The 26,923-nt window shown below is 34.9% G+C and overlaps 1 protein-coding gene across 1 annotated transcript in view; it reads left to right on the forward strand.

Annotated features, from left to right (window-relative positions):
* nonC (serine/threonine-protein kinase Smg1) overlaps positions 1–26,923 on the forward strand; it is a 331,176-nt gene that overhangs the window by 119,815 nt on the left and 184,438 nt on the right. Inside the window, exons 22-26 of the mRNA XM_089106498.1 lie at positions 3,985–4,138; positions 15,617–15,736; positions 20,276–20,544; positions 24,259–24,385; positions 26,129–26,275. Coding sequence (XP_088962624.1) covers positions 3,985–4,138; positions 15,617–15,736; positions 20,276–20,544; positions 24,259–24,385; positions 26,129–26,275 — 817 coding nt within the window. The remainder of the gene's footprint in view (positions 1–3,984; positions 4,139–15,616; positions 15,737–20,275; positions 20,545–24,258; positions 24,386–26,128; positions 26,276–26,923) is intronic.

Below are 26,923 nucleotides of genomic sequence, written 5' to 3' on the forward strand. Positions count from 1 at the left end.
CACTTTCTTTTTTCTTATGCCATTACCAGTTCCTCCCAATTCATTTATCTTTAGTGGTAATAGCCTTAAAGAAAATCAAGTTTAGTTATAGTGGTTGTGATGATGTAAAAACTACGCACATCTGTTGAGTTAATTTGCCACAATTGGGCATAAAAGTTATCCTCACGTCGGCACCATATCTTCCCAAGCTGCGTATCTTCTGCGCCAATAGTTATAAAGAAATCAAGTTTAGTTATAGAAAATCAAGAAAATCAAGTTTAGTTAAAGAAAATCAAGAAAATCAAGTTTTGTTAAAGAAAATCAAGTTTAGTTATACTGGTTGTGATGATGTAAAAACTACGCACATCTGTTGACTGTCTAGCTCTTGTCCGATATTTGCAACAGCTGTTTCAAATGAGTTAATTTGCCACAATTGGGCATAAAAGTTATCCTCACGTCGGCACCATATCCTCCCAAGCTACGTATCTTCTGCGGTAATAGTTATAAAGAAATCAAGTTTAGTTATAGAAAATCAAGAAAATCAAGTTTAGTTAAAGAAAATCAAGAAAATCAAGTTTAGTTAAAGAAAATCAAGTTTAGTTATACTGGTTGTGATGATGTAAAAACTACGCACATCTGTTGACTGTCTAGCTCTTGTCCGATATTTGCAACAGCTGTTTCAAATGAGTTAATTTGCCACAATTGGGCATAAAAGTTGTCCTCACGTCGGCACCATATCCTCCCAAGCTGCGTATCTTCTGCGGCAATAGTTATAAAGAAATCAAGTTTAGTTATAGAAAATCAAGAAAATCAAGTTTAGTTAAAGAAAATCAAGAAAATCAAGTTTAGTTAAAGAAAATCAAGTTTAGTTATACTGGTTGTGATGATGTAAAAACTACGCACATCTGTTGACTGTCTAGCTCTTGTCCGATATTTGCAAGAGCTGTTTCAAATGAGTTAATTTGCCACAATTGGGCATAAAAGTTATCCTCACGTCGGCACCATATCCTCCCAAGCTGCGTATCTTCTGCGGCAATAGTTATAAAGAAATCAAGTTTAGTTATAGAAAATCAAGTTTAGTTAAAGAAAATCAAGAAAATCAAGTTTAGTTAAAGAAAATCAAGTTTAGTTATACTGGTTGTGATGATGTAAAAACTACGCACATCTGTTGACTGTCTAGCTCTTGTCCGATATTTGCTACAGCTGTTTCAAATGAGTTAATTTGCCACAATTGGGCATAATAGTTATCCTCACGTCGGCACCATATCTTCCCAAGCTGCGTATCTTCTGCGGCAATAGTTATAAAGAAATCAAGTTTAGTTATAGAAAATCAAGAAAATCCAGTTTAGTTAAAGAAAATCAAGAAAATCAAGAAAATCAAGTTTAGTTATACTGGTTGTGATGATGTAAAAACTACGCACATCTGTTGACTGTCTAGCTCTTGTCCGATATTTGCAACAGCTGTTTCAAATGAGTTAATTTGCCACAATTGGGCATAAAAGTTATTTTCACGTCGGCACCATATCCTCCCAAGCTGCGTATCTTCTGCGGCAATAGTTATAAAGAAATCAAGTTTAGTTATAGAAAATCAAGAAAATCAAGTTTAGTTAAAGAAAATCAAGTTTAGTTATACTGGTTGTGATGATGTAAAAACTACGCACATCTGTTGACTGTCTAGCTCTTGTCCGATATTTGCAACAGCTGTTTCAAATGAGTTAATTTGCCACAATTGGGCATAAAAGTTATCCTCACGTCGGCACCATATCCTCCCAAGCTGCGTATCTTCTGCGGCAATAGTTATGAAGAAGCTCGAATCCATTTGTATTGATAGTGATGGTATAAGTACTAAGCAGGTAAATGTTGACTGCCCAGCTCTTGTCCAACATTTACGACTGCTGTTTTGAGTGTGTTTTTGTGCCACAGTTATGGGCGGAAGTCGTTCCTTACGTTAGCAGCAGATGCTCCCAAACCTTCGGTGGCAATAGTTATAAAGGAGCTCGGATTGGCTTTTATTGATTTTTATAGCATAATCACTGAGCACCTAGATGCGAATTTACTATCTCTCCCCCAATATTTGCGACTGCGTTTCAAGTGTCTTTATGTGCCATATTTGGGTCTGAAAATTGTCCTCATGTCGGCACTAAATCTTCTCAAATCATTTATATTCAGTGGCAATAGCTATAAAGAAAATCGAGTCTAATTTTACTGATTTTGATGTTGTAAGCACTAAGCACCTAAATGTTGACTGCCCTACTCTTGTTCAATATTTGCAACTGCCGTTTCGAGTGTGTTTATGTGCCACAGTTATGAGTGAAATTCGTCCTTGCGTCAGCACTAAATCCCCCTCAATCTAAACCCCCTATATCTTTGATTGCAATAGCTTTAAAGAAGCTTGAGTCTAGTTCTACTGATTGTGATGGTATAACCACTAAGCGCCTAGATGCTGACTACTCAGCTCTTGTCCAATATTTGCAACTGCTGTTTCGAGTGTGTTTATGTGCCACAGTTATGAGTAAAATTCGTCCTTGCGTCAGCACTAAATCCCCCTCAATCTAAACCCCCTATATCTTTGATTGCAATAGCTTTAAAGAAGCTTGAGTCTAGTTCTACTGATTGTGATGGTATAAGCACTAAGCACCTAAATGCTGACTGCCCAGCTCTTGTCCAACATTTACGACTGCTATTTCGATTTTACCGTTGTGCTACAATTGTGTCTGACAGTTGTTCTCGCGTCAGCACCAGATCCTCACAAATCATTTATCTTCGGTGGCAATACATGCACTTCGGTGGCAATACGCCAATTTGTGACGTTTATGTTGACGTGTCTTTTCTACAGGGAACCTGGGCCTTGGTGCCTAACCTATATCTGTCCACGTATAGTGGACTTTGTTTTTATAATTTTGTTGTGATTCTGCTAAGTTACTTGTTCTTTAAAGTGGCCTTTAAGGCCTTTGCCTATAGCATACAAAGCCACAAGGCCTCAATATATTATTATTAGTTTCAGAGCCACTTCGTACGGAAGGGGTGGTTGTAAAGACTTTGGAGGGGACTCATTCGATTGGAAATGGAAAGTCTTAGTGCTCTTTTTAAGAGTCAAGAGTGATCGGACGACAACCAGCCCCACTCCCACACCCTTTATAGCCGCCTTCCCCCAAAGGCATGCAATACAAATTTTAAGATAATAAATTCCTTCAAAATAGTTTAAAAAACAAAGCAATAAGTGGCTTTTTGAACACATAATGTGGCTGTTAGTGACCTTTGGCCTAACTCGTTTGATTTAGTTACTGCTCTTTTATAAGTGTTTTTTTTTTGTCGTGATTCTACTTTTGATTTTTGTAGTGGGTCAAAACCAAGTACATACACACATACACACATTCATACGTGCATATATCAAATTTTATTAAATGAACTATAATTGTATAATTTATTTATTTACCTATATTTTTTTTCTGAAAATTGGCATACTGCCATTTTCTGGTATGAAAGAAAGATCTAGATAGGCAATGACTTCAGAAAATTTTTCATATTTATGACGTCACAAATTACCCAGACGTCCAATAACCCTAATTGTTTTATTTTCTACAACAATAAAATAAAATTATGGTTGTTTTGGGAAAGAGATTAAAAAAAACTATCTTTTTTTTCACCGAACGAAGCTTCGTCCCCTGTTACTATATGTGTTTGAATATGCATATTTATCATAAAATGCGCCTTGTGCCCCCCCCCCCCCGCCGTAATTTTTTTCGAGCATGTATCGGGTAAATGCTTACTTATTAGATACTACTGCAGTAATTTCATTATGATTAAAAATTATCATCTACTGCTATAATTATTATAATATAGTATATTATGTTATATATTATACATATTATATATACTATATTATTTATATTATAATAAAATATATATTTATATTGTATTATAACAAAATATGCTATTATATTATATCATAATATAATATTGTTATATTATACAACGTTTTTTCACGCCTCTTATTCGTTTCAGGGAAATTTGGTGTAACAGCCCATCATCTCGTGACTGGTGGCGTTCTACACAAAATTTTTCACGTTACACAGCAGTCATGTCCATGATTGGTCACGTCATAGGTCTTGGTGATAGGCATTTAGACAACATACTTGTGAATCTTTCCACGGGAGAGGTATGTGATTGCAATTAATTTAGATCTTATAGTTATAGGATAATGGTCTCGCAGGCCTCAGAAACACCATCCCCTCCATCAAAGTGACATATGATGCAATTTCCTTCAAATGCTTACTGTGGTTTTCATTGAAGTTTACCTCATTTTGAAATTTGTTAAATTTTTCACAAAGGAGCGGTGTTCTTTACAGCTTTTTGTGTTTTTTGGATTTTTTTTGCTTTTGCCATTTTACTGCTTTTCTATTATTTTTTGTATAGATCCTATTTGCTAAATTTGGAAGGTTCGTCACTAATGTAAATCAAGCCAGTTTTTAAGAAAATTTGGCAAAGCCGAAAAATGTTAGAAGCTCAATATTTTTAGTTGAAACACAAACTTATTATAATTCGTAAGTTGTCCGTAGTTCGCATTGTCACGTGACCCGTGGTTCACATTGTCACATGGTCCGTGGTTCACATTGTCACGTGGTCCGTGGTTCACATGGTCCATGGTTCACGCTATCACGTTGTCCGTGGTTCACATTGTCACGTGGTCCGTGGTTCACATTGTCACGTGGTCCATGGTTCACATTGTCACGTGGTCCATGGTTCACATTGTCACGTTGTCCATGGTTCACCTTGTCACGTGGTTCACATTGCTACGTGGTCCGTGGTTCACATTGTCACGTGGTCCGTGATTCACATTGTCACGTGGTCTGTGGTTCACATTGTCACGTGGTCCGTAGTTCTTGGTAGATTATTATTCCATTAGTTGGTGAAGTGCTGTAAATTTATTTGATTTCATTTTGTATCCGCAATGAAGGAAGTCAACTTGCTTATGGAATAAATTGGATTAGAGCCAAAGGCTGGTCATTTATCCAAATAGGAATTTTTGAAGAGCTCCCTGAATAGTCTGAAGGAATATCTCCTGTCTTTCTGAAGGAATATCTTTCGGAAGTCTTTCTTGCTTCAGTCTTTCGGAAGGAATATCTTATGTATTTCTGAAGGAAATAATTAGACTTGACCTAAAGCCTGGTAGTTTATCCAAACTTGAATTTTTGAGACCTCCCTAAATTTGCTGAAGGAATCTCTTCTGTATTTTAGAAGGAAATAATTAGACTTGGCCTAAAGCCTGGTAGTTTATCCAAACATGAATTTTTGAGACCTCCCTAAATTTGCTGAAGGAATATCTTATGTATTTCTGAAGGAAATAATTAGACTTGGCCTAAAGCCTGGTAATTATCCAAACATGAATTTTTTAGACCTCCCTAAATTTGCTGAAGGAATATCTTCTGTATTTCTGAAGGAAATAATTAGATTTGGCCTAAAGCCTGGTAGTTTATCCAAACATGAATTTTTGAGACCTCCCTAAATTTGCTGAAGTAATATCTTCTGTATTTCTGAAGGAAATAATTAGACTTGGCCTAAAGCCTGGTAGTTTATCCAAACATGAATTTTTGAGACCTCCCTAAATTTGCTGAAGGAATATCTTATGTATTTCTGAAGGAAATAATTAGACTTGGCCTAAAGCCTGGTAATTATCCAAACATGAATTTTTGAGACCTCCCTAAATTTGATGAAGGAATATCTTATGTATTTCTGAAGGAAATAATTAGATTTGGCCTAAAGCCTGGTAGTTTATCCAAACATGAATTTTTGAGACCTCCCTAAATTTGCTGAAGGAATATCTTATGTATTTCTGAAGGAAATAATTAGACTTGGCCTAAAGCCTGGTAATTATCCAAACATGAATTTTTGAGACCTCCCCAAGTTTGCTGAAAGAATATCTTCTGTATTTCTGAAGGAAATAATTAGACTTGGCCTAAAGCCTGGTAGTTTATACAAACATGAATTTTTGAGACCTCCCTAAATTTGCTGAAGGAATATCCTATGTATTTCTGAAGGAAACAATTAGACTTGACCTAAAGCCTGGTAATTATCCAAACATGAATTTTTGAGACCTCCCTAAATTTGCTGAATGAATTTCTTCTGTATTTTCGAAGGAAATAATTAGACTTGGCCTAAAGCCTGGTAGTTTATCCAAACATGAATTTTTGAGACCTCCCTAAATTTGCTGAAGGAATATCTTCTGTATTTCTGAAGTAAATAATTAGACTTGGCCTAAAGCCTGGTAGTTTATCCAAACATGAATTTTTGAGACCTCCCTAAATTTGCTGAAGGAATATCTTATGTATTTCTGAAGGAAATAATTAGACTTGGCCTAAAGCCTGGTAATTATCCAAACATGAATTTTGAGACCTCTCTAAATTTGCTGAAGGAATATTTTCTGTATTTCTGAAGGAAATAATTAGACTTGGCCTAAAGCCTGGTAGTTTATCCAAACATGAATTTTTGAGACCTCACTAAATTTGCTGAAGGAATATCTTCTGTATTTCTGAAGGAAATAATTAGACTTGGCCTAAAGCCTGGTAGTTTATACAAACATTAATTTTTGAGACCTCCCTACATTTGATGAAGGAATGTCTTCTGTATTTCTGAAGTAAACAATTAGACTTGACCTAAAGCCTGGTAGTTTATCCAAACATGAATTTTTGAGACCTCCCTAAATTTGCTGAAGGAATGTCTTCTGTATTTTCGAAGGAAATAATTAGACTTGGCCTAAAGCCTGGTAGTTTATCCAAACATGAATTTTTGAGACCTCCCTAAATTTGCTGAAGTAATATCTTATGTATTTCTGAAGAAAATAATTAGACTTGGCCTAAAGCCTGGTAGTTTATCCAAACATGAATTTTTGAGACCTCCCTAAATTTGCTGAAGGAATATCTTATGTATTTCTGAAGGAAATAATTAGACTTGGCCTAAAGCCTGGTAATTATCCAAACATGAATTTTTGAGACCTCCCTAAATTTGCTGAAGTAATATCTTCTGTATTTCTGAAGAAAATAATTAGACTTGGCCTAAAGCCTGGTAGTTTATCCAAACATGAATTTTTGAGACCTCCCTAAATTTGATGAAGGAATATCTTATGTATTTCTGAAGGAAATAATTAGACTTGACCTAAAGCCTGGTAGTTTATCAAAACTTGAATTTTTTAGACCTCCCTAAATTTGTTGAAGGAATGTCTTCTGTATTTTCGAAGAAAATAATTAGACTTGGCCTAAAGCCTGGTAGTTTATCCAAACATGAATTTTTGAGACCTCCCTAAATTTGCTGAAGGAATATCTTATGTATTTCTGAAGGAAATAATTAGACTTGGCCTAAAGCCTGGTAATTATCCAAACATGAATTTTTGAGACCTCCCTAAATTTGATGAAGGAATGTCTTCTGTATTTCTGAAGGAAATGATTAGACTTGGCCTAAAGCCTGGTAATTATCGAAACGTGAATTTTTGAGACCTCCCTAAATTTGTTGAAGGAATATCTTATGTATTTCTGAAGGAAATAATTAGACTTGGCCTAAAGCCTGGTTTTTTATCCAAACATGAATTTTTGAGACCTCCCTAAATTTGCTGAAGGGATATCTTATGTATTTCTGAAGGAAATAATTAGACTTGGCCTAAAGCCTGGTAATTATCCAAATATGAATTTTTGAGACCTCCCTAAATTTGCTGAAGGAATATCTTATGTATTTCTGAAGGAAATAATTAGACTTGGCCTAAAGCCTGGTAATTATCCAAACCTGAATTTTTGAGACCTCCCTAAATTTGCTGAAGGAATGTCTTCTGTATTTTCGAAGAAAATAATTAGATTTGGCCTAAAGCCTGGTAGTTTATCCAAACATGAATTTTTGAGACCTCCCTAAATTTACTACTACTACTACTAACAACTCATCGCAGCACCAAGCCGCCTGATGCCAACACAGCTACGCACGCTCCTCATCCACCCCAATCTATTCAAAGCCTCCCTTTTTACACCCGCCCACGAAGTTCCCATTTCCTTTAAATCTTTCTTTATGACGTCCTCCCACTCCGGACGGAGGCGACCTGCTTTTCGTTTAGCTCTAGATGGTTGGTCGAAAAGAACAATTTTCGGCAATCTGTCATCCTTCATCCGCACAACATGCCCTAACCACCTCAACCTTTCTTTCATTCTAGACCTAGAAAGCGGTATTGAACCACATTTTTCGTATAGCCTAATGTTTGAAATACGGTCAGTCAGCCGGGTACCCAGAACAATTTCTCTGGAAAACATGTAGCAAATCTTCATCCGCTTTTCGGAGCGTCCATACTCCAGAGCCGTATTTGACCACTGTCATCACTGTAGCTTCTAATATTATAATCTTAGGTTGCAGACTTATCTTCCTATTCTTCCAGACTTTTTTTAACTGTGAAAAAACACCCTGAGCCTTGGCTATTTGACTTTTAACATCTTCACTGCTCCCACCATCATTACTAATAATACTACCAAGATAAGTGAAGGTGCCCACCTGATCAATCTTTTTATTACCCAACGTCACCTTTTCATCTTCACTTATTCCTAGCCTTAGTGACTTAGAATCAGAATCATTTATTAACATAAAAGCTTTCGTAGTCAGGGTTTAAATCCCGACTAAATCGCGCTATTATTTACAAAGTAAACAAAGACACAAAAAATTAATACACATGTCACTTATTGTAGACAGAAACATAAAAAGGCACAAACGAATTGCTGAAGTGGTTTGTGCGACACTTGGGCTGGGCTAGCTTTGTTGCTTTTGATCTTGTAGTTACTTTTTTTGTGAGCATTGAGGGTAATATATTTCTGTGTTTATCACTTGTCAGAAGAAACTGGCCAAATTTACAGATAAGTTGAAAACGGCGGTCGTGGAGTGACGGCAAATTTAGTTGAGACAGTGCTGATTCGTAATCGGTGTACTGATCAGACAGTATGGCCTTCACCGCTCTTTTCTGGACTGATTCGAGTACTTCGCTCATATAGGCAGTGTTCTGAACCTGTGGACCCCATACAGGGCACGCATACTCTAATATTGGGCAAATATATGTCAGGTAGGCTGTTTTCAATTGCGGCACTGAAAAACCAAATCTTCGCTTCAGTAAAAGGGTATGCATGGCACAGTTCGCCTTTTTCACTACCTCTTGGACGTGGAGGCTAAACGAACAGTCAACGTTGAACGTAACACCGAGAATAACTGCCGACGATAAACTTTGGTATGGTGGAGGGGGGCACTGAAAATCCTTTTTGAGAGGGTTAAATCGAAGAATTTTGGTTTTCGTTTACGTTGATTCGGAGGCTGTTTTCAGAACACTGGTCTCTAAAGTTGTCGATAAATGATTCACTGAACTGGGGAACGGTTTGAGACTTCACAATGAGGTATTTTAAGAGGGTGGAAAGGTCATCTAAGAATTTGAACCGTTCGTCAAAATCAGCAAGGATGAAGTTGATCACTGCCAAGAACAACAAGGCAGCAAGTTTAGTTCCTTGTGGGGCACCACACGTAAGCTCAGACCATTCCCAATCAGTATCACCTGGGTAGAGACCATATACAGTCTGTAGTCTGTTACGTAAGAAATCTATTATTAATAAGAGAATATGTCTGCAAGCTCCCATAACCTTCAGATTGTTTACGGCAGTATAATGGAGTATCAAGTCAAATGCTTTTCTATAGTCGGCTAGGAGGAGATCTACAAGTGTGCCCCCTTGGTCAAGCCATTCAACAATAAGGTGATACAGACGCACAAGATAAACAGTTGTACTACTACCTTTCAAGCACCCGTATTGGTATGGATCAAGAGAGCCCTGGACTTGTGACATAAGTTCACGATATATAAATGATTCCGCTACCTTAGAGAGATTCGGAACTATCGAAATTGGGCAGAGTTGGTCGCAAGATTTTGGGTTTTTCACTTTTGGAATGACGCGCATATAAGCTCTCTTCCAAACACTGGGGAACACTTGTTCGCGAAAACACTGGTTAATAATAGAGCTGAGTGGCTTTGCGAGAAAAATGGAGAACTCACGTAACAACTTGACAGGGAGTTCACCAGGGTAAGACACACAATTTACTTTCAGTTTCTGAAGTTCCTTAATGACGGCATATTTAGATACTTCACATATCTCATCAGTCTCGGTGTCTGCAATGATACTCTCAATTTCAGAATTTGTGATTGATGGGTATGTGGTGCATATGCCGGAGAAAAAATTGTTCACTTCAGTAGCTGATGTCAGTGTGCCGTCATCTTTGAGTAGTCTCAGGTCCTTTGGCGTTGATTTCCCTGCAAGGGTTTTGACCGAGGAGTGCCATTTGTGAGAGTCAGTGTGCAGTAATGGCGTTATTTTCTCTTTTACATACTGTCTTCCTAACATTAATTTTCAAACCAATACTAGCACCCTGAACTCCCTAACACCCTAACATTAATTTTCTTCCTAACATTAATTTTCAAACCAATACTAGCACCCTGAACTTGCAAAACCTCTAAAACTTCATTCATTTTGCTCACACTTTCATCTAGGATGCTTAAATCATCAGCATAATCCAAGTCCAGGAGACTTTTTCCTCCCCATTTGATTCTGTGGTCTCCCATTGCCTTTACTGTGCTTCTTAAGACAAATTCCTTCTGAATAATCCATGTAAAGGTAGGTAGACCACAATCTTGCTTAACTCCTTATTTAATGCAAAACCAGCTGCTAACCTCATTTCCTACCTTAACCGCAGCGGTGTTATTCTCGTACATAGCACTAATCACTTTAATGTATTTGTCTGGTATACCATACAAGGATAAAACCTCTACTAAAGCTCCTCTATCAACAGAATCGAACGCTTGCATATAATCTATAAAACTGAGGACCAAAGGTGCTTGAAAACTTAGGCACTTCTCAATTATTAGCCTAAGAGTGAAAATTTGGTCAACACATCCTCTACCTTTTCTAAAACCGCACTGCTCTTTTCTTAAAACTTTGTCTAAGGCATCTCTCAGTCTAAAAAGTATCATATTCCTAAGCAATTTGCTACCTACAGAGACCAGACTAATGCCCAGATAATTACCACACTCACTTTTATCACCTTTCTTATAAAGTGGCTTAATTAACGTTTTCCTAAAATCGTTAGGTACTTCCCCTTTTTCAAAAATCATATTCATAATCTTCAATAACTTATTTCTAACCTCAGAGCCACCATATTTAAGCCACCACCATATAGCCTAAATTTGCTGAAGGAATATCTTATGTATTTCTGAAGGAAATAATTAGACTTGGCCTAAAGCCTGGTAATTATCCAAACATGAATTTTTGAGACCTCCCTAAATTTGATGAAGGAATGTCTTCTGTATTTCTGAAGGAAATGATTAGACTTGGCCTAAAGCCTGGTAATTATCCAAACATGAATTTTTGAGACCTCCCTAAATTTGCTGAAGGAATGTCTTCTGTATTTTCGAAGAAAATAATTAGATTTGGCCTAAAGCCTGGTAGTTTATCCAAACATGAATTTTTGAGACCTCCCTAAATTTGCTGAAGGAATGTCTTCTGTATTTCTGAAGGAAATAATTAGACTTGGCCTAAAGCCTGGTAATTGTCGAAACTTGAATTTTTGAGACCTCCCTAAATATGCTGAAGGAATGTCTTCTGTATTTTCGAAGAAAATAATTAGACTTGGCCTAAAGCCTGGTAGTTTATCCAAACATAAATTTTTGAGACCTCCCTAAATTTGCTGAAGGAATATCTTCCATATCATCGTGCTGGAATTCTGAGTACATGAATTTTGCTAAAGGAGGAAATGATGGACATTAGCCCTCCCCAAGAGAAAAAAGTAAACATTAAAAAACTCCGTTCCGAGACTTTGGTCTCTGCATATTTACCTGCCTTTGTTCCTCGGTTGATTTATTTAAAACCACGCCATTTTCATTTAATGAAAATATTGCTACATAAAATGACACTTAAAATACTATAACTTATTGCTTTCGCATCTATGGACTGGGAGTTTGCCCCCCCCCCCTGCAAATTTTTCTTGAGGTGTCTGTCTAAGCATAAAAGTATTCCCTCCCCCGTTCTAATTCCTGTCCTTTGCACATTTGAATTATATAATCGGTTAAATATGAAGGTCAAGGCTGTAAAGTGTTTCCAGGTGAGGGCAAAGATAATTGTGAAGGATCCTTTTGTCATATTGATTTGGATATTCCTTTTTTTGTTACTTAAAAAAAAATGTCCATTCGGAGGGTGGTGTCAAATTCTTCGTTTCCTTCCTTATGATGTTTCTGGATAAAATTTTAATTTTTTGGTTTAAAGTTTTACTTCTTAGTGCATTAAAAAGTTATATTTCTCATTATAAATTCGCCTTACGATCGTTTACTGGTCATACAATATAGCATATGCCACAAATAAAAGTAATTAGTAATTTTTAAAGAAGAAAGTAATTTTTGAGAAGAAGAATTTTTGAGATCTTGCATTCAAATATCAAATATTTGTGTGAAACTGAGGAAAAATTGGTAATTTTTTCGTAATGTCTTTGTATAAGTTTTTGTCAACATAAGGAGGGGCATTTTTCCTCCTCATACTGTATGAGGAGGGGTATCAAAACAATTCCTGAAGTCAACATGGCTCTTCCTCTCTTTTTAATACTTTTTTTTTGAAAAATATATATGCTTTGAAAAAATTATAATCAAATAAGAGTTCCTTTATGGAGTTCCTAAATATGGAGAGATGTCCATTTGTTAGACATTGAAAACAGATACAAAAAAAAAGTTTCAACCACATACACCAGTGGTCGAAATATCCAGATTTTTTGTATCTTTTTTTCACTGTCTAATAAAAGGAGTTATTCCCGTTTGAACTTTAATTTGGTTTAGGTATAACATCAAAAAAATTACATAGTATGAATCTGTAGTAATAGATGTTACCGACTGCACTACCTTCACAAACACTATACCTTTTTGTCGAAGTTACCGACTGCACTAACTTCACAAACACTATACCTTTTTTGTCGAAGTAGTCTTTCAGTTGTCGAACACTCGTTTGAATTTTTGGGTTTATTTGTAGAATTTTTGTGTATCTATTTTTTTTTGCATTCGCCAACGCTCCCCATTTACCAGATATTTCTACCCGGGTATATCTGAGGGTATATCATATATCCGGGTAGATCTTGGATATAGGATATTGGAGCTCTGGATATACCCGGGGTAACTTCCCAGTGAAGTTCTTAGTCAAGTTACCATATATTTTCGACTTAACGTCGGGTTATTTTTATCTTTTCTATGAATGAAAGAAGTGCCTTGGCGAAAAGGCAGTGCTTTCAAAGGCATTGCTGGACTTGGAACTCAAAGAAACTGACACAACTCCTTTCAAATCGCTGGTGGTGGCAAAATGAAGAGGGTGTGGCAGAGTCGGTTCACATATATATAAAGCCTGTACAGATACCTCAGTCATCAATGTGATTATGCATAAGAATGACCCTTGACTGCCTATCATTTTTAGCAATGAAATAATATCTTTACATTCGCCCATCTTGCCATAGCCAGTTGAAGGCTGAAAAGAAAAATCAACCCTCTCATATGTTATATGAAAACTATTTGTAAATTTATAAAATTGTAAGTTCATTTACATTCGATTTGAGACTTCATATATTAAATTTTATAAAATTGAAAGTAAAATAAGAATATTTACCTCTAACACAAACGATATATGAGTTGACTGCCACCTACTTAACAGTTTTTCGCAGTATGAAGCTACGCCTTCAGGAAGGGGGTGTCTCATGCTTCTGAAAAAGTTTGGAAAGTCTCCTTTCTTTGTACGAAGCTAAAACTTTTTTTTTTTTTTTTTTTTTTTTATATATATATATAGTGTAAAACTAACCATTATGGCCTAATGTTAAACTAAGTTCGGTAAAATATAGGAATTCTTGTGAACAAGGGATGCTAAATGTTCAAAAGCTACTTATCTACGCTTGATCCTCTGAAATTTAGCCTTTTATTTTTGATGAACCAAAAAATTTACTTTTTTCTCTGGCAACTTCGCATAGAAGGGGCGGTCGTTAAAGCTTGGGAGCTAAATCAATCCTAAAATTAGGCTGGAAGGCAATGACAAATATTGGGTTCCGTATTCATTAGATTGAACTTTTATTACAGTAATAGGCCAAAAGGAGAAATTTATGATGATAATAGTATAAAAATAGCATTATCCACATAAACAGCCTGAAGTCAAACAGAGTGGCCAGAGGGGGTGCATCAAATCGGCGCATTTTCTGAGGGTTCAGTTGGGGCATTCCCACGGGGGAAATGGATCTGTCGGCGCATTTTCGGAGGGTTCAGTCGGCGCATTCCCACGGGAAAAGTGGATCTTTGGGCGCATTTTCTGAGGGTTTAGTCGGCGCATTCCCACGAGAGAAAATGGATCTTTCGGCGCATTTTCACTTTTAGACGGCGCAACTTTAGACCAAGCAACTGGCAACACTGGTCAGAAACCAACTATTTTTTCGGAAAAAAATTATGATCTATTATGCATTTTGGATAGAGACGTATATTTACTCATTGGATTGTCCGTATGTATTGCCCTAGAATTGAAAAAAAAGGATCGACGAGTTTGGCCCCACCATTAAGAGAGCCTACCTCCCCGTGACAGAAATTGTTGTGTTCCAGCCAAGTTAAAAAAAATTCAAAAGTATTTCTGGTTAGGGGTGTGTGTCTAAAGTTGAATTTTTTATTTGTAAGTAACGCTTCATGTTGTATTTGAATGTTAGAAAAATTTGTAAATTAGAACTCTGGAAACTATCGATGACCTAGGCTTGACCTACTAGAGAAGAGAACTACGTAGAAAATATGCTCCGGCAAAGAGAATACCTTGGCAAACAACATAATTTTTGTCGTATTTTCAGATTCTCCCCCTCCCGGTTTTTCATGGGTAAGGGCTGTATCCCTTATACCCCTGAACCGCATAAATTATTTTCTGCTAGATAATTTCTTAGGCCACACTGTTTTTCCTTTTACGAGAATTTATAAGAGAAAAACGGTTTGATTTAAATAACAACAGCTAAACATTAATTAATAAAAATTCCGAATATTTCGACTCCACATCCGGGATACATTTTAAGATGCGAGTTTTATTTATTTGTTTGTCTTTTGTTTTTGTTTTTCTTGTCGGTTTGTTTTTTTTGTCATTTTCTGGTGAATGAGCCTGGAAAGGAAATTCTTCAGAAGAGGGAGTAGGTATTTAAAAAAATGCCTGAAAAGTAGTATTTCGTCTGAATATTAACATTTCTTCCGCTTTTTGTATGTTTTTGGTCTCATTTTTTTTGGTATACTTTATTTTTGGCTGTAAAAGTAGAATATTTTCTCGTTGGCAACTTAATTCTATATATGTAGGGAAGTTTTCAGGGGTTCTTTCTGAAGGGAAATTGTCCTCCAGGGAACTTTGCCAGAAGAAAATTGTCCATGGGGAAGGAGGATGCCCTGAAAGGGAATGACCCGTTAAGTAAATTTTCTGTTAAATTCCCCCATACATCCCCCCCCCCTAATAAAAACCTTAAATGTGTGTTTTTTTTTAATCATTACATGCAACTTGTCTTTTTTATAGCTAGTCCCAAAATTACTTTATTCATCCGTTATTTTTGTATGTTTTAGGTCGTTCATATTGATTATAATGTTTGCTTTGAGAAGGGTTTGCAGCTTCGCGTACCTGAGGTAGTGCCATTCCGACTAACGCAAAATATACAAACTGCCCTGGGGCCTACTGGGATTGAGGTAAGATTCCTTTTTTTCCTTTTCCTTCCTTTTTTCTCCTGTTTTCTCTTCTGCAAAGGTTGTGCCCGTGCCAAATTATAGTCACACTTGTCGGTAAAATCAAAATTACGCGCGACTACAGTGCCAATTACGTTCGCCGTTCGTAATTTCTTGAGTTGAACATTCTTCAACTTTCAAGCATAAATATCTTGACTGACCAATTAGAGTCAAGGTTTAAGGCATATTTTTTAAGACTAGAAAATGGAAACTTAGAACAGCGGTTTTTCTATCTGGGACAGGAATCTGACAAAAGTTAAGAAAACTTAGTATTAGTAGACAACAGTTGGACACAAATTACGGCTGGAGCAAACTCTTTTAACTAATTTCTTGTAATTTTAATTTTTTGCTTTTTAAATACAAGTATGACGCTAAAGTCAAGGAAATTGCCTTGTAATTCATGATATTTGGCTCTCTTTATCGATAGATGTAACTATGATGTGGCACGGGCATTAAACTTTTCTCTTGTCTGCTAGCTTTTTTCTTTCAAGTTTCAGAAAATTGTCTAAATATGTTTAAATAGAGAGAAAATATGATTCGAAAATAAATCAACTTTGGAATATTTCATGAACTTTTTTTTTCAAAGAAAACCAATTTTTGAGTTTTCCATCTGCCGGTCTTTTCTGTCGGTAAAATAAATAAAGGCATTGAAATTGCACGGATTAATACTTAAAGTAAATATTTGTACCCACGATTGGGCCGTGGGAGAAATGAATTTTGTGACCTGGCCGTGGGTTCAAATGTTTAAGCCAATATACACAGTTTTCATCTGAGTAAAAAAACAGAACAAACAGAAACTCACAGAAAATTTTAGGAAGGTGAAAAAATCAGAATTTTTTTTCAAAAAAAAATTATAACTAAAAAAAAATTATAAAAAAAAATTTATAAAAACTAAAAAAATTATGCCAAGAATACTTTATCTTTTCTAAGCCACATAAAAGCAAAGATAATGGCATCGTATTAAAAACGGATTAAAAACAACTTTGAACGTTCACTTTTATAACTATCTTTTTTTACATATCGTTCGGCAACTTCCATAAACGAGATTGTCGAATTGTAACTGTAATTATTTTTACTCGTGTCTAAATAGAAATATGAAAAAAAAATCCTCAGATTTCTGAATGTTTGATCTTTTGATATTCATTTGTCTAACTCCTTTTTTGAAATTTTAGAAAATTTATTCTTTAGATATTCAGCTGTCCTAACTTACGTTTTTTGGAGTTTTTAATGATTTTATATATATTAGTATTGATGCAACGGTTTGTAGCAATATTTGAAGCTCAACTGAGGTTGAGGTGATATGTTGTTTCCGCTAAGAATCAGCCTACCGGTTCTAAGGCATAGAAAAAAACGATAATTTTGCTTTTAGATAAAAAAAAACTTTGTATTATTCATTTGTTACTTCCTTTTTTTGTCTACCGAGAATCGGCTGCTAATTATTCAACAATTTTCCAAAATAAGATTGATGAAACGTTTGATTTCACTTTCGTTCACGTGTAAATAAAAGTGTTGGAAAATCAAAATTTAATTCTAGAAAAGAGACCTTTGGATTTTCATTTGTTATAACATATTTTTCAAAATTGGTTTTGTTTATCAGTATTGATTCTCTGGAATCACTGCTTGTATTACATTGCATGAACCCAAAGCCATATCCGGGGGGGGGGGGGCACGGGGGTTGAACCCCCTCTCCGAAATGTTTGTCCGACTCGTAAAAAAAACGTAACAAAAATGAATATAAACACATTTCTTATGCGTTTTTAAGGGTTTTTTTTCTGTAACCCCACATTAAAAAATCTTTTGTACCAATCAAATGTATGGAAAATCGTGGAAAAAAGGATTCTATGGAAGCTCTGCTTATATTACATCACGTGAACCCTTTTTGCTTATGAAAAATGGCAGAAAAAAATGATTTTATGGAATAGCTGCTTATATTACATCACATGAACCCTTTGTTCTTATGGAAAATCGTGGAAAAAAGGATTCTATGGAAGCTCTGCTTATATTACATCACGTGAGCCCTTTTTGCTTATGGAGAATGGTAGAAAAAAGGGATTCTATGGAATCGCTGCTTATATAACATCACACACTGTCGTATCCAGGGGGTGGGGGGGGGGTGGAGAGGGGTTGAACCCCCCTGCCCCGAAATGTTTGTCCGACTAGTAAAAATGTAATAAAAAAGAATTTAAACAAATTTTTGATTCATTTTATAAAGTTTTACGTATCCTCCCCCCCCCCAAAAAAAAGAAAAGAAAACTGGATATGTTCTTGACATCACATGAACCCTTGGGGTTTTGGGGAAAAGGTGGATTTCAATTAGTAATACCGGGTCAAGCAATTTTCCAAGGCACCCTTCCTCATTTCATCATTTAATGTTTCGTTTAACCCATAAATTAATAGTGATACTTTGGAGGTTTTTCGATACGAGATGGCCGATAACCATGTCATTTCTTAATATCAGAAATCAGAATGCCCTGTCAGTAATTTGGAACATCACCTCGTGTTTTAGGAAATATTTTTTTATGCTTGTAAATGATATTTCTTTTGTGCTTTCAGGGTCTTCGGGTGAAAAAAAAATGTTGTTTAGGTGGGTAGATCTTATATAAATCCACAGAGGAAAATATTGACTGTAATTTTAGCCGCGTCAAAAATGGTATATTTTTTACTTTGAATTAAAAAAAGAAATGTATAATCAGAACTCAGGGATTAGAATTCATGTTAATTATTATGCTTAATAATCTAGTGTGATATTGATTACTTTCTTCTTTTTTCATTTCCCCTCCTGCGTTATCTCTTATCTGACTTTGAGTTCTCTGTGTTTTCCTCTGTTTCTTAACGCTGAATTTTGCAGTTCTATTACTTTACAGTCAATCATTCAATCGTTCGTTGTTTTCGATACATTGACAATGAGTTAAGATCTTTAGACGTTGCCAATGGACAGGGGTTTAATTTCAGGGGGAGGGGGAGAAGGGAAAGGGGGCAGTCACCCCCTCCCCAATAATTTGGAGAAAAAAATTATTATATAGCCCATGCCCCTTGACTATCCGTATATGGACCCATCTTAACAACCCCCACCCAATAAAAATACTGGAGCTACACCCCTGGCAATGGATAACATATGGCCCAATAGCCATATTAGGTACGGCAAACTTTCCTTGTGTAAAATAAAGATTTGAAAAATGCATATAACTCTTGGCCCGAAGACTTTGGTTGAGGAGATAAGTCTTTTTCTATGTTTAGAAAAAGAGACTTAAGTAGCAACTTTGCAAAGTGAACTAATTCTATAAGTCTATTTTCGAATGCTAAAATGTTGACCCTTTGGCTTTTGGCCGTTGGCCATAGTTGACTCTTTTTTGGGCCTTTGTTTTAATTAGGATCCATGTCCCGGGTCCACTGGGCCAGGGACCTATTGTTTTTGGTTTTGAACTGCTCAGGAAAAACAATTTCTCGGTAGCAGCAGTACACAGCTCTCTTTTTCGAATCTTGAAATACCTTTTTCATGCTAAAATATTAAAAAAATTCCCGAAAATCACTCGAATAAATTAAAAATATGTTTTAAGATAATAGTGATTCCGCTTCCCTTTCTAATCATTTTCTTTTTGAAGTTTTTCTGCCTTGCTTATTTTCTTGCATTTCTTCACAAGAAATTTTATTGGGGAGGGGGTGACTGCCCCCTTGCCCTTCTCCCCCTCCCCCTGAAATTTTTTATCTGAGACATGATAAAGACGTTGTAATTCGCGCTAGATCGTATATATAAATAGCTACTTTTAAATAATCTATTTAAATAACTTAAGCACATGAATTAAATAATAAAAAAATTTTATTCAATAATTTAAATAAATTATTTTTAATTCTTTTGATTTCCCAAGGCACATTTTTTCTTGCATTTTTTCTTGCATTTTTTTTAATAATTTTAAACATAACAAGCCGCTGTAAATCATATAAATATTTAAAAAATATTGAAATAAAGTAAATTAGGTTTAAGAAAATTCAGATTTGTTTCCCTTTCCGGTCATTTCCGTTTCGTCTTTTCTTTGCCTTGCTTAAGTCAGCATTACCAATTTCTGAAAGATATTTTCTATTCGGATATGCTAAACTGTACGAATTATGTTAATTCTTATGTCAATTCTTGTAACGTCGATAGCTTATTAGCATGCGACAATTTGAAATTATCATTCATTTGACTCAACATTAATTTATTGTATTTTCCACCAAGTATAAAACAAAACAAGTACGCTGTAATTCAAATAAAATAAATTTATTCTTTGAAAACAGTACATTCATTTCCCTTTCCAACCATTTGATTTTGAATTTTTGCTGCCTTTTTTAAGTCAGCGTTGCCAATATCTGAGACATGATAAGGACGTTGTAATTCGCGCTAGATCAAATACATAAATAGCTACTTATAAATAATCTATTTAAATAACTTAAGCACATGAATTAAATAATAATAAAATTTTATTCAATAATTTAAATAAATTATTTTTAATTCTTATGATTTCCCAGGGCACATTCCGTCATTCATGTGAGCACGTTATGTCCGTTCTTCGTGACGGTAAAGAAACTCTGTTAACTCTACTAGAAGCGTTTTTGTACGATCCACTAATTGATTGGCTAGCTGATGTTGATCATGGTTATGCCGGAATATTTCATTGTATTTCTCCTGCAATTGCCAAAAAATTTCAGAAGGAAAAACGGGACCTTAATCGTGAGCTGACTCACACAATGTTTGATGTTCGAATTGCAGAAATTGAATCAGATTGGTTTGAAAATAAGTAAGTCCTTTATTGAATCATAGAGATAGTTAACATTTGTATAGATAGGTAATTGGGTAAGAATTTATGCGACCCTATTTAATCAAGTTGCAAAAAAAGTTAAAAAATATAAAAATTCAAGCTATTTGTTACATTTATTTATTTAGATAATATTTTTATATATTTGTATGTTGTCCTGGTATTTTGGTCTATCTTCTGGTAGAATAAGACATGGTTATGCAATAGTTATTATATCTTATAGTGTTAAGAAAGGATAAAACAAAAAAAGAATATTTTTTTAAGGAAGTTTGATATTTTCCTCTCCTTGAAAAATGCAAGTGGATCTACAGTCTCGGGGAAGAGGTGTTACATCGCCTATGGGCTAAGGGCAATATATGGGCTAAGGTGTTTTGCTCTCCTCAAAAAATGCAAGGGGTTCTACAGTCGCGGGGAGAAAGGTGTTACATCGCCTATGGGCTAAGGATGATATGGGCTAAGGTGTTTAGCTCTCCTCAAAAAAGCAAGTGGTTCTAAAGTCACGGGGAATAGGTGTTACATCGCCTATAGGCTAAGGGCAATATATGGGCTAAGGTGTTTTGCTCTCCTTAAAAAACGCAAGTGGTTCTAAAGTCACGGGGAAGAGGTGTTACATCGCCTATGGGCTAAGGGTGATATAGTCATTAGATTCATTCGTTTATATTCATACTTTATATGCATTAATTATTATTTCATATTTATATCTATTTGTAAAACTAGGTTATTGGGATCTAAAAACCTAGTGTTGGAAAAAAAACAAAAATGAAACTGATTTTTTTAATTCTTTAAGGGATATTAAGAATATTAAGAAACAAGCATTGTATTCTCTTTGAGAAACGTTAGGTACTAACTATGATCACATAGAAAAACATCTCTATGGACTAAGGGTACATTAGAAAAAGCGAGCTATTTGTTTTGTACATTTATTTTACATATATTTAAATGATGGCTATATCAAACAGTTCGTGGTAACGAACTGTAAGTAAGGAGCGACCCGGCTCAATGGTAACCGAAACTCTAAAAAACGGGATTTTGATACCAATAGATACATCAAAAGAATCAGATTTTAATTCTGATTTCAAATATATAAGTTTCATTAAGTTTAATCTTACCCATCAAAAGTTACGTGCCTGAGAAAATTTGGCTGATTTTCTAAAAAAGGGGGGAACACTCCTTAACATTCATAGAACCTTAATGGAAATCATACCATCAGATTCAGCGTATCAGTCAACCTTACTGTAGAGTTTTCAAGCTCCTATCTGCAAAAATGTGGAATTTTCCATTTTTTGCCAGAAGAAAGATCACGGATGCGTGTTTATTTGTTTTTTTGTTTTTTTTTTTTTTTTTTTTTTTCCCAGGGGTTATATTATCGACCCATTGGTCCTAGAAAAAAGTGTGGGGGCGCATTCGAACCGAAAATAAAATTTCAATTGCCCTTTTTAAATTACCAAAAAAAATGGAGGGCAACTAGGCCCCCTCCCACGCTTATTTTTTTCCCAAAGTCACCCGATCAAAATTTTGAGATAGCCATTTTGTTCAGCATGGTCGAAAATATGATAAAAATGTCTTTTAGGATGACTTGATCCCCCAAAGTCCCCAGGGGGAGGGCTGAAAGTTATGAACTTTACTCAATGTTAACAAATAGTATTGGTTATTGGGACGTATACAGACTTTTTCAGAGGAGATTTTTTCTGGTAGGTGGGGGAAGGAGAGGGTCGGGGGCTATATGGAAGGATCTTTCCATGATGGAAGTTTTCATGGGGGAAGGGACATTGCTATGAAGGGGGTGCCGGATTTCCCAGCATTATTAAAGAAAAAGATCAGGAATTAAATAAAAAAAACAAGTTTTTCAACTGATCAACTGATTGTGATTAAGAGGTCATTTTTAAAGAACTGGAAAAAAAATTCGAACTATAGTTTAAAGAGCAGGGTATTGACTAGGGGCGAACCCCCTAATATACGTGTTAAAAATTTATGAATATAGAAGTTCGTTACGTAAGTTAATTCTAAGTTACGTATATTTATTACTAATAAAAACGTTCGTAAATAAAATTAAACAAGTTTCGAGAAAGCCATTTAACCAAATATAATATGCAAATTTTGTTTTAATTATTCATGTACGGTGAGCCAAAATCAAAACTTGCATTTATTCAAAAACATTAAAAAATTAAATAAAAAAAACAAGTTTTTTTAACTGAAAGTAAGGACCGACGTTAAAACTTAAAACGAACAGAAATTATTCCATTTATGAAAGGGGCTGTCCCCTCCTCAACACATCGCTAAAATCTGACTCTCCCACAACTCTATTTTTTTAAACAATAAAAAAACTTTAGCGTAAAGAGCGAGGCGTTGAGGAGGGACAGCCCCCTTCATATACGGAATAATTTCTGTTCGTTTTAAGTTTTAACGTCGTTCCTTACTTTCAGTTAAAAAAACTTGTTTTTTTATTTATTATTATATAAAATTGAATATTTTATGCAATATTATAAAACATAATATTTGTAATAATAAATACATTTTATATGTATAAATTTATATATAAAGTTTACAATAGCTGTTGGCCTCTGGTAGCTTGATGCTGTGATGTGGTTTTAGTAGTAGTAGTAGTAGTACATCAATCCCAATCAATTCAAAGCTTCCCTCTTTACACCCTCCCAAGATGTTCCCATTTCCTTTAAATCTTTCCGTACGACATCCTCCCACCCAAACTGGGGACGACTTACTTTCTTTTAGTCCTAGTAGGTTAGCCAAAAGGGAAAATCTTTGGCAATCTGTTATCTTTCATCCGTAGAATGTGTCTTAGCTATCTCTACCTTTCTCTCATTATAGCCCTAGAAAGCGTAATTGAACTACACTTTTCGTACAGCATACAGTTTGAGATACGATCAATCAGTTGGATACCCAGAACACACACACACACATACACACACACACATATATATATATATATATATATATATATATATATATATATATATATATATATATATATATATATATATATATATATATATATATATATATATATATATATATATATATATATATATATATATATATATATATATATATATATATATATATATATATATATATATATATATATATATATATATATATATATATATATATATATATATATATATATATATATATACAACTAATATATTTTTTTGCATATATAAATAAAATACTTGCATATTTATAAAATACTTTTTTTTGCACATACCTTGCCTGTTATGTAGTAGAGCTTACAAATCTCACTTTGAAAGGCTATGTAGTCTTAACGGACCAAATGTGTACCTACATTAGAGGTGAGGCACAAAACTTATAAGATGTGCAATAGTGGAAAAAATAGATGCTTCTTGGGAAAGATCACTTTTATAACCTTTGCTCTTCCTTGGAAAATCTTTGTAATATCCCCCCCCCCCTTCTCCAGGCAAATTTGTGTTTTTTAGTTTGTAAATTGAGAAAATCAGCTTGGGTTGTTGATAAAGAAGTCGAGTGTATTTTCTTTTGTCACTTAAGAGAGATTTTTTTGGAGGGGGTTATCTTGAAAAACTGAATATTGAAAACAGGTATGGTGTAAAGAAAACGTAAGCCGTTATTGAGAAACCTTGGGATTTTATTGGAGGGGGTGGGGTACAAGCTTGATTCTGGCGTCTCGGCCTAATTTTATTACTTCTTTTTCATTTGCAGGGAAGAAACTATAAACTTATTACCGAAACTCCGTGAAACACTGGAAATATGGATTGAAAATCATAGCTCAATTGAACGCCATGAAGATTCTATTCAAGAACTTCAACAAGCAATGTCTCTCGTAAAGGTATATATTTCTTGTTTCAAATTCAAGATTTATTGTTATTTTATTTACTTCTCTCGAAGTTTGATTGATGGAGCTCGTCTGGAAGGATGCAAACTTTGTTTGCTGAACACATGCCACTAGATACGGGGTCTGAACCCTAACTAATCGCTCCAAATGGGGCAGCCTCAACCTCTTGGGTACGAATGGAGCCCACCCCGGTGTGTCTTGACGCCAGGATTTCCCTGGCGTCAATCAGAACCCAGGCGTATGGACGATAGGAGAACCAATCAGAACCCAGGCCTATGGAAGATAGGAGAACCAATCAGAAGCCAGGCCTATGGACGATAGGAGAACCAATTAGAACCCAGGCCTATGGACGATAGGAGAACCAATCAGAAGCCAGGCCTATGGACGATAGGAAAACCAATCAGAAGCCAGGCCTATGGACGATAGGAGAACCAATCAGAAGTCAGGGGCTTGCGACTCTCTTCTTGAAACTAATTGCAACGAAAAGAAATGTCACTGGAACTCCCAGATGAAGCTATTGTGCTTTACAAGGCCGTATGGACTAGAGGCGACGAGTGGCTTCTCTTTCTATGCCGGACCACCAGCAGGAGCAATAAGTCAAGTAAGTCATGAAGTTTGATTCGGGAAAACGGAATTTTCTATACTATTGAGATATTCTTAATATGTCAACTCTGTCAGAGACGAAACTAATTTCAGTCTTCTGGCGTTACGAATCGATATAACCAAAATGAGTTTCAAATATGTGTTTTTATAAATTATGTATCCTTTCTTTAAGTGAATTTAAAAAACTAATTAAAGGATTAATTAATTTTATTATTGAAATTCATTAAAGACAAAATTGACAAATGACAGAATGAAATTAAACTACTTTTTTTTTTTTTTTTTTTTTTTTTTTTTTTTTTTTTTTTTTTAGACTTGTGACTAGAGGCTTGAAAAGTTTCAGTCTTGCCTGGTGAATTAAAGGACAATAATAGAAGTTTAAAATAAAAATAAAATAAAATAAATGAAAAAAAAAAACAGAAGTTTTCTCAACTGAAAGTAAAGAGCAACATTAAAACTTAAAATGAGATCGAAATTATTCCGTCTATAAGGAGTATTTCTCCCCTCCTCAATCTCTCGCTCTTTACGCTAAAGTTTTTTGTACTTCAAGAACTTTCTTATTCCAATCATACGGCCCTTGTGTTTCAGAAGTTGTTCTTAAAGAATTGGACCAAAAACTAAAGGTTTAGCATAAAGAGCGAGGGATTGAAGAGGGGGGGGGTGCCCGTGCTTGGTCACTGTTACTGCTGTGAAAAAAAGCACTGTACGCCCTTATTATTCAACTTTTTTCATCTCTAAGAAGGAGAATAAATCTTGGGAGAGTGCTTAGTTTCAAATTGAAAACAACCTGCTCTGGATTTTTTATTTATTTATATTTGATGTTAATTTACTGTTTGATTAATTAATTATATATTTAATTTTCTTAGATGTAATTTTGTGTCAATTCATTTAACTTTTATAAATTTTTTTCAGCTGATTTAGCTTTGACTTTGATTTAATGTTGTTTTTAAATCATTTAGTTTTACTTTTAGATTTATTTATTGTTTATTATTATTTTACTAATTATATTATATTTCTAATTTTATTATATTTTGCCTATTTGTTATTGATTTTGTGTATTTATTGATTATTTTATTATTATTAAACTCAATTTAAAATTTTAATTCAATAAAATTTTTAAACTTTTGTTTTTTTTAGGAAGCTGAAGTGAATTCCGACCACGCTTTGTATTCAATTTACCCATCGTATATGCAGTACAAGGTTGTGCTTGACGAGGAGCAAAATGTGAAAGGACTGCTGCAGGAAAAGTTACAGAGCTTGAATGAGTGGTTGGAGATAGAAGAGGTAATTCTTTTTTTTCGAAGTTTTAAAGTACCAATGACATTAAACTAAAATACTGTTTATGCCCTGAACCCATCTTAGGTTTATTTATACCCTGGGCTGTGGAGTCGGTGTTTTAGTAAATTTAATAAGGTCCAGGGGCTGATAGTCTGGTAAATAAGTATCATAAATATGGCGGCTCTGAGGTTAGAAATAAGTCACTGAAGATTATAAATATGGTTTTTGAAAAGGGGGAAGTACCTAGCGATTTCATAAAAACCTAAATCAAACCACTGTATAAGAAAGGTGATAAGAGTGAGTGTGGAAATTATCAAGGAATTAGCTTGGTCTCTGTAGGTAGCAAGTTATTTAGTAATATAATGTTTTTTAGACTGAGAGATGCTGTAGCAAAGTATTAAGAGAAGAACAGTGTGGTTTTAGAAAGAGGTAGAGGATGTATCGACCAAATTTTCACTCTTAGGTTAATAATTGAGAAGTTCCTGAGTTATCAAAGACCTTTGGTCCTCAGTTTTGTAGATTATGAGCAAGCGTTCGATTCCGTTGATAGAAGAACTTTAGCAAAGTTTTATCCTTGTATGGTGTACCAGACAAATACATTAAAGAGATTAATGCTATGTACAAAAATAACATTGCTGCGGTTAAGGTGGGAAA

Source organism: Artemia sp. Qi Xiang Cuo, chromosome 20, assembly GCF_049724085.1.
Source record: "Artemia sp. Qi Xiang Cuo chromosome 20, ASM4972408v1, whole genome shotgun sequence".
Taxonomy (NCBI): domain Eukaryota; kingdom Metazoa; phylum Arthropoda; class Branchiopoda; order Anostraca; family Artemiidae; genus Artemia; species Artemia sp. Qi Xiang Cuo.